This window comes from Pinus tabuliformis, chromosome 1_1, assembly GCF_031772625.1.
Source record: "Pinus tabuliformis cultivar Carrire ecotype Pingquan chromosome 1_1, CPIR1, whole genome shotgun sequence".
Taxonomy (NCBI): Eukaryota; Viridiplantae; Streptophyta; class Pinopsida; order Pinales; family Pinaceae; genus Pinus; species Pinus tabuliformis.
This window is the reverse complement of record NC_142297.1, coordinates 707,133,891-707,143,237: the sequence shown is the minus strand read 5'-3', so window position 1 is coordinate 707,143,237 and position 9,347 is coordinate 707,133,891. Positions and strand designations below refer to the sequence as shown.

General features: G+C 32.0%; 1 protein-coding gene across 1 annotated transcript; it reads right to left on the bottom strand.

Annotated features, from left to right (window-relative positions):
* Positions 1-7,135: 7,135 nt before the first annotated feature.
* Positions 7,136-8,252, bottom strand: LOC149215476 (uncharacterized). The gene is made up of 3 exons (XM_089389729.1): positions 7,973-8,252; positions 7,578-7,663; positions 7,136-7,309 (listed from the first exon to the last, which is right to left on the bottom strand). The coding sequence occupies exons 1-3, from the start codon at positions 8,250-8,252 to the stop codon at positions 7,136-7,138; spliced, it is 540 nt and encodes a 179-aa protein (XP_089245855.1).
* Between the last annotated feature and the right edge of the window lie 1,095 nt (positions 8,253-9,347).

The following is a 9,347-nucleotide window of genomic DNA, read 5'->3' as shown; positions in this document are numbered from 1 at the left end:
AGAGATCAAATATGAAGATTAACAAAGGAACAACATATCTTGATAATATGTTTATTTCATTGTACTTGGTATAGATGCAACAAAATGACAAAGCCAATTCAAGAATTGGTCCTTTTTCATCCATGCATGCACTTGGTTCACAATTCTATATATGGTTTTTTAGTTGAGTTTTACCTTTGAAAGATAAAAACTTTGGATTGAATAAACAGATGCATTGTCACAACAAAGAATAGTGATCTACTCCCTACTCTTAGGAAAAATCTTAGGCATGTTTTTGCTCTCGCTCTTGGCAATTACCTGCATGCCACAATTCCTTCCCGCTCGTAAGCTTGTTTTGTCATAGTTCCATATATGGTTTGGGGAATATGAGTGTTGCTCATATGCAGAAAAAAGAGTCTCATAGAACTTGGACACAATTGCAGGGCATAGATTTAAAGCCTTGTCTTTGTCAAGGCCCTCGGCTATACGTAACACAAAGTTTGGATGCCTTTTTTTTTTAACCCAGTCCACCATGATTTACCAAGAAACCCATTTTGAAGGGGTTTGGCCTCCTTGATAGATTTGAGCTATTTGTGGATTTAATTTGTATCAACTCTAACCTATGTCCCAATTGGACCATCTCCTTACACCACTCAACCACATCAACATCCTCCTCTTTATTCATAATTGTAACAATCCCTCTATAATTTGTATGAGTCAACCCATTTATCTAGTAATATATGTTTGAGGCAACAATCACATGTTTTTTTTACAGAGGCACGAACTAAATATCCCCTAAACTCTATGTCATCAATTGCAACTAGCATATCTTCCTTTGTCCAGCCTCTTATGGCATTGATCTTCTTTGTTGAACTTGCACCTTGCATTATGGTTGATGGTGGTTGATGGTGGCTCTGTGGTTGATGGTGGGATGACATGATCTACCACCACATTGTCATTGTCAACAACATTGTTGGGAGCATTGGGAGCATTTGCATCATACCTGTTGTCTTCATCTAATGAAGTGCACAACAACTCGGCACCCATGGTCCCTCGCCTCCTCTTGTTCCTTGAGTTGCAATAATAACTCTTGGCATGGTTGCAACAACCTGCAATTTACAATGAAATTCTAATCCTAAAATAATTTAAAATAATATGAAATATAAATAATTGAGGATTTATTATTAATAATAATTTAATTAAAATATATAGTCCAAGCGGTAATTCTTAAACTATAAGATCTAGGATCCACAAGTTCAAATCCCTTAAAAAAAATCAATGAATTTTTATATATAAAACAATGACATTATGAACTACACTGGCTGGTTCCAAAAGCCTTGGCAAATAATTCTACTATGTAATTTCTACCAAAAAAGTTTTCTCAAAACCATGACATTATATTCCTCTTTACTCTTAAATATAAAAAATCCACATACATAACAATGGATACCAAAAACTTTTCTCAAAACCATGACATTATATTCCTCTTTACTCTTAAATATAAAAAATCCACATACATAACAATGGATACCAAACAATGACATTGTATTTCTTTTTTATTGCTAAATATGGAAACTCTACACACATGTATATGAGACAATGGCATTGTATTTCTTTTTATGAATAAATATAGAAACACAACAGTGAGAAACTGACATTATATTCTTTTTTATTCATATATGAAACAATGACATTCTATTCCTTTTTATTGCTAAATATGGAAACTCTACACATAACAATGAGACAATGACATTATATTATTCTTTATTCTTAAATATGGAAAGTGCACAAGCATTGTTATTTATAAGAAACAATAACATTATATTTCTCTTTATAACAATAATAATATTTAAAATTAAAAAAAAAAGTAATTTATTATTAATAATAATTTAATTAAAAATGGTAATTTATTTAGTAATTTTCATGTAATATTAACTTAAATTATAAAATTTAAAATTAATAATTTAATTTGAAAAAAGATTAAAGAAAAAATAATTTAATAAATATATAAAATTCAATAATAATAATTAAAGAAAATGAATATCATAAAAAAATAATCTGGCATGAATCAGATTCAAATTACCATATGGCAATGAGATTGTATTCTTCTTTATTTCTAATTATGAAAAATATAATTAATATGAGACAATATTTATTGCTATTTATAGAAAATCTACACATAAATATGTGACACTGACATTATATAATTATGGAAAATCCACGTACATTGGTACACAGATTCCTTGAAATTGCATACCACATAGTTCCAAACGTTATGATTTAAAAATTAATAATGATTATTTAAATAATGAACCAATAGTAAAATCTCGCTAATGGACCATTAAAAAAAATTTACTTGAATTTACATGAAGCATATATCACATATCTCCGGCCTCCCTTATGAAAGTGAAAGGAGAAAAAAAAACAAAAATCAAGTAAACCACGACGCAATAGGAAAATATTCATAGCGGTCTCCCTTATCAATAAAAACAAACCAAAAAAATACAAAATTCAAATAAACCACGACGCAATAGGAAAACTAATTGCAGAGTTGAAAAATTGAAGGTGTTTTGGGTCTGTGGCTAAAACAAATGGAGAGGTTTAAAAATAACAATAAAATCTAAACCAAATGGAGAGAGATTTAGAAAAGAAATAAATAATCAAATTATTATAAAAAGAAAAACAAAAAGCTAAACCAAATAGATTGAGTTTCCAATAGAAAAAAGAAAGTAAATAATCAAATTATTATAAATAAAAACAAAAAAGCTAAACCAAATGGATTGAGTTTCCAAAAAAGAAGAAGTAAATAATCAATCTTAAAAAAGCTAAACCAAATGGATTGAGCTTCCAGAAAAAAGAAAGTAAATAATCAAACTTAAAAAAGCTAAAAAAAAAAAGGCAGTGTGGTGGTTTATATATAGATAATTAAGGTAGCAGCCATCTTTGCATATACTTTTCCTTCTTGTTACTTGTGTTTGTTTCAATAGCAAAAGATGGAGGAGATATTCAGGCAGAAGAAAGCCATATGTCCCAGATGTAAATCTTGGGAATATTGCAGGTTTAGGTATATGAATAACAAGGGCCGAGCTAAGAAGATGCAGCCCAGATACATATGTTACTGGTGTCAAAAACACTTCACTCTGGGTGGAAAGGTGTATAACACTTCTTTACACTCGCGTTCATCAGTTCCTGCGCCATTGCTGAAGAAGCCAGCATGCCCACACAACTGCATCATTGCTTCTCCTCCTAATTGGATGAGTTCATGTAATCCAAAGGTAAATGGTTGCAGTACAATATTGCATGCACACGCCTCTTCAGATATTTGTTATTGCACAGTTATGGGAGGAACCTGCCAGAGAGCGCATGGACAAGTTTGCTGTGAAATGAAGCCTGGCTTAACTAGGTTGCAATCCTGTGGAACACATTTTTGCGGGTATCCGGAAAGGAATGTCATGTGCTCATGTGCTAGTTGTTTGAACTCATGCAACAATATTATGAGAGAAGGTACATGTTTTTTGAACTCATGCAACAATATTATGCAAGAAGGTACGAGTTTTTTTAAGTCATGCAACAATATTATGAAAGAAGGTACATGTTCTGGAACGCAAGCGAAGTGGGCACAACAGCATCCTAATTATGACAGTCGTCCAGCTGCTGAGGTCGTTCCATCTTTCACAATATATGATCTGCAAAATTCTCAAAAAGCCGATGCGATGGCGCCCAGAAACAAAGGGATTAACATTTGTCCAAATAATATTCCGCTGTTCAATAATACCGAGCCGCTGAAACCGTTTGGGGTATTTCACGAAACAGATTCCGACATTGATTTCTTGCCAGTAGAGTCTCTTGCAGAAAACAAAACCGATGGAATATCAGTCGGCACCGGAGGAGAAGAGGTACAGCTTGAAGAAATTGCAGAGAGGAGGAATAATTTGTGTGGCGCAGTGGAAGATCCGCAGTTACATCCAGAATTGGATAATCTTTTACCTCTAGAAACATACCATCTGGAAGAAAATGAATGGTTAAATAACGTTTTTCAAGGCCAAGGAGTGAGGAATGTAAATGGAGTTCGTGGTACAGAATTTGCGGATCATTTAGAAGCATGGCCAGGATTGGAAGTATACGCGGACTTTCAAGGAGGTTGTACCAATTCGCAGAGGGTATGACTTACCCAATATTTCGGTCATGCCCATTGGTGAGCTTAAAATCTAAATTTTCTCTAAATCACTCTTTCAAGGTAACATATCATATAATTTTGACTAACTTTGGGCATTGGATTTGTGTGCAGATGGAGTGTTTACTATATAAGTATTTCCTACAGGCGGGTTTTCTAACCCTAATCCATTTGTTTCTTTTCTGCACTTCTCTTTTTTTAAAGAAATATAAAATACTATCTCATCAAATATTGTCTTTCCTTATGGTTGACAGGTTCGAACCCTACAACCCTAAAAAGAAATATAAAATACTATCTCATAAAATATTGTCTTTCCTTATGGTTGACAGGTTCGAACCCTACAACCCTCATGGAAATGGGCTGGTATATTACTGCTTTGGATTTTGTGAAAGTTTCAAATCTTGAGATGATGTGACTTCTCCAAGTATTGGTCGGTGCATCTGAAGTTTGTTTTCTGCTCGTCATAATTTAAATGAAATAGATGACGACCATGTGGCTCTGAATCATTTGTAAGAAATTTTGTTTTATGAAATCAGCCACCATAGATCATTACTTTTCATAAACTTGTTGGGCTGTTGGCCTTCCCTATTGTGTAATGAATGAAAGTTGAAAAACATTGTTACTATTTAGATTGGTTTCTAATAGACAGTATCGGACACTTTGATAATTATCTCCAGAGTTTTCATTGTGTACATATGGTTAATTAATAGAATGATGTATATTAACCCTAAGAAGGGCAACTGCGTAGCAGGAGTCCCTGCCGACATGCAAGGTCGGTTTGCAATTTCAGTACCTCCAACCACAACGCTAGGGTATAAGTTAGTAAACATATTTCATACTTCCAACCAAAACATGTAAATAAATTACCTTCCATCACTTAGTAGCTTTTAAGGTAAATAAATTACCTTGCATCACTTAGTAGATTTTATGGGAATATTCTCTGGTTTCCCGCAGCTTTGTCACTTCCTTACTGCATCAAATAGAGCAAATATAACTGAATGAACTTTAGATAAAAGAACAAATCACAACAACATGGTATAAAATCAAAAAGCGTAAAAGCAAACTGATCATATTTAAGTTTCAGGAGATATAGAAACGTGTAATAGTTTTCATAAAGTGAATTTCAGTAAACTTCTATATATGTATATTATTTTTTTTTATGTAAATTTAAAAGTGATACATAAATAAAATTTTAAAAAGATTATATATATATATATATACACTTTTACTTTAAAATTTGATGTTACTATTGATTATTAATTTTTAAATTTTTTCAAGGATAAAGCCCATGGCACAAGGTTAACAAAAAGAATTAAGATGATAAAATCTTTTATTTTTTATTGTTTTAAAAAATCATTAAAATAAATAAGATGTAAGATGATATTTTTTTTCCTGATAATAAAATGTTTTACAAACTGAGTTTATCCAGTCCAGTAAGGGTTGTTCGGAGTTCATCCCTGTAGCATATGATTTAGGGCCCAAATGCACTGCAAGAATTGTGAAAAACAAGACAATTGTTAAACAAACAAATAAGATTATAATGCCAACAGTGGAGCCATTAAATGTGTCTTTAATTAGTTTCTAAATTTTTTGAGGGATAAAGCCCATGACACAAGGTTAAAATCCCCCTAGGTCAGGGCAACAAAAAAGAATTAAGATGATAAAATCTTTTATTTTTTTATTGTTTTCAAAACTCATTAAAATAAATAAAATGTAAGATGATATTTTTTTTCCTGATGATAAAATGTTTTACAAACTAAAATGTTTTACAAACTAAATTCATCCGGTACAGTAAGGGTTGTTCAGAGTTCATCTCCGCCCCCCGCCCCATCTGATTCAAGGCCCAAATGCACTGCAAGAATGGATTGTTCATCCACTAATCTGATTTATAGTGTGTCAAAATGGAAGTGGTAAAATATACACCTTTTATGGTTTTGTCCCTTGAAGGAGATAGCTTTTTTATGAGTTTTGTTCAAAATAAAAAAAATGAAAATCCTGACATTAATAATCAAAATTACATAATTTTGTTTACAAATTATAATTATAATAATGGTATAACTCAAGAGCTTTAAAAGTATTTAAAAGCTATAATGTATGCCTATTAAAATAATAATCTCACTAATAATTATATTAGTGAATTTGATTATAACTACCTACTAAATTTTAAAAGTTACTATTTACAACATTTAGATTTATCCTAAGTTAATTAGAGAGAGATCAAGATTATACAAACTACATTTTTTCCAACAATATTCACATATAGTTGAGTCGTAAGAATAAGTTACACTAGGCAACCCTACTGGACTTCCCATTCAGTTGGAATTGATCATCACCATGTTATCAACCTCTGGAAAATGCGGCCAGTTTTTACTTAATTCTGCTGCAAGTATGTTGGAGATCATAATTTTTTTTCATGAAAATCTAAGCGAGAAGCCAGAAGTTTTTTTGTTTCTTGGTGCTGATGAGATAACCTCCCTCTTTTTTGCTATTCTTTTTCACCCCAATTGTCATGCACTCTGAATTTTGAATACAATAGTCCACCACTGCTGCTGATGACTTCTCTGAGCTACCGTTCCCTGCAAACAATAGAGATCGCAGTCTGCATATAGTATTTCAGTTATATCAGCTACAATGTTCTAAAACTTATTGGAAAAAAAGAAGTTATTTTGTATTATATTAGTGTTTTTTTGCCATGTTTAAGTTGATTGCGGATTTTTAGAATATGAAAAACATGAACTATGTCAATTATTTAACCTCACTCATATTTAAGAATATTTTGGGGATCTGGGATCGACTTAAACCTAAGGTAGTTACAATCTCGTAAATTTATTAAAAGATAATGTTATGTAAATCACAGATTTCAAAAATATCTCTATTAACTATTAGCTACGAAATATTTCTAAAATCTACAATCAACATAAATTCAACCTTTATTGAAAATCAAATGGTTAGTTTACTGAGTTTCAATCAAAGTTTTGTTCATTACTTAGCAAAGAAAGATGCCTTTGGCTGCCCTAAAACCAGAAGAGACACGGAACGTTTCTTGGCTTGTTCAACTATTGCAGGTCCTTTGTCCTTTGCTGCTCCGACAATCATCACTTCTACCTCTACCTGTTTGCAAAACAGAGCCCTTGGCAAATCCTTAAATCCTTTGAACTAATACAAATAGGAACTCAGTATAATTAAATTACCGAATTCGGAATATTCTTGAAAACTAATGGATAGGAATGAGCAATTATTTCTTTAGCCAGGAAGTCAAATCGAAGGATTTTTTTGTGATGTTAGTTCTACTTTGTGCTCATAGAATTGTGTAGTAAAGTATTCATTTTATTCTTATTCATCAAGTTTCTACAATATTCTTAAATCTACAATCCAAATAAACATTCCAAAAAGTGACAATAAGGATAGTATCAGTGCAAGATACCTCTGGGCGTTGTTGTAGGCAAAGCTCTTTTAAAGAGTCCAGAGCATTAGAATCTATGGGGGTTATCTGACTTGTACTAACATTTCCTGCAGTCATAATAAATCAGATTAACCTATTTTTATCTAGCCCGATGTTATGTCTGATATGGACTAGGTTAAATAATTAATTTTAGATTAGGTTAAATAATTAATTTTATATATGTCTATCAAATTTTAGAATATTTTAAGAATCCACAATCTAAATCAGATCAATATATTTGTACTCAGCCAATCTTATTTCTAACATAGACTAGGTCAAATAATTAACTTCACTCAAATCTATCAAATTCTAAAATATTCCAAGAATAGATTGTAGAAATGTCGGGCATCCACCATTACAACCAGAAGAACTCTTACCTGGAGGCAGGTGCCCTACGTGTAAGAGGATAAGCTTGTCACGGTTAGTGACAGTATGGGAAAGAACCCAAAGCAGAGCTCTCCTGGCTTCTTTTGTGGAGTCTACAACGACCATAACTTTTCTTTCCCCATCAGAAGAATCTTCACCCAAATAAGGAAAAATCTCCTCAAGTATATTGCAACCCTCAAGATTAGGTCCTTTAGTGAAGGATTTTGCTTTGGCAAAAGATGCAGAGTTCGAGGACTTTCTGTTAGACTGGAATGAAGTTTTGGTCGCCATTATAGTTCCACCAAAATAGGTTTTACTGAAACTTCAAAAAACTATAAACAGCTTAATATAGTGAAGGGGGAGCGCTTGGGTTTGGTTTCTTCAATCTGATCTCTGAAACAAGCCACTGTGCAGAAAACACAGAGAAGTCAAACATAGCACAAACCAAAAAAAACCATTCATGATCCAGAACATGACAGCATAAGTAACCCAATATAACCAAACAAATTCTAGTAACTACATCCATCAATGATCTAGAACATGGCAAAATAAGTAATCCTGTATAACCAAGCAAAACCTAGTAACTATATCTGGTATCAGTAAAATGAAAATCAATTGGCACATTGATCATAGCCTTGCAAACTTTCAACTTGGCATTGCATTACCTGATAAACAGTGGCATGAAAATCAATTTTCTCCAAGTTTCAAAGCGATTATAGTTTGCTAACACCCCACACAAACTTATACGTACGAGAACCAACATCTAAACGGTGCTGATCTTTGCAGAGGGGCATAATTAGTTTAAAAGATTAGAAAATGCAAATGGCGTCGATCCATCCATGTCTAATGAAGGTGATATGTTATTAAAAACACATTTGGATGAATGGTGATGATAAATTAATCTACGTTTTCAATAACAATCTGTATGTGTGATATACATATTTAATTATCATAATGGTTTTCATTATAAATTGATAATTAACTTAAATTTATGACTAAATTATAATGAAGTACATTATTTTAAAAAATTATTTCACTTTAACATTAAAGAAAATAATCAATCTTTGGCCGAATATCACCCTAACTGCCCTAATGATTCTCCAAAATCAATCTTAACAACCAAGTGGCAGAATATCACCTAAATACCACAACGATTATCCATTAGTGATAACACCTTTGCCTTGGTAACAAAGACATAGCTTTGAAGAAAAGATGTAGAGAAAACACTTCAAGGAAAGTTGTAGAATTCCCATAATTTTTAACAAATGTTTTAAACTTGAAAACCACTTATATCTTTTTGAGTTAAAAAATTGTAAAATATTAAATTTGAAAGGATTATAATATTTTATTTCCAAATCATAGATTTTAAATATAAAACTTTTCTAA

Coding starts and splice junctions, on each gene's coding strand:
- LOC149215476 (XM_089389729.1), bottom strand. CDS start 8,252: ATGGCGACCAAAACTTCATTCCAGTCTAACAGAAAGTCCTCGAACTCT. Junction 7,664..7,972: donor CGTAGGGCACCTGCCTCCAG/GTAAGAGTTCTT, acceptor TTATGACTGCAG/GAAATGTTAGTACAAGTCAG. Junction 7,310..7,577: donor GCCTACAACAACGCCCAGAG/GTATCTTGCACT, acceptor TATTTGTATTAG/TTCAAAGGATTTAAGGATTT.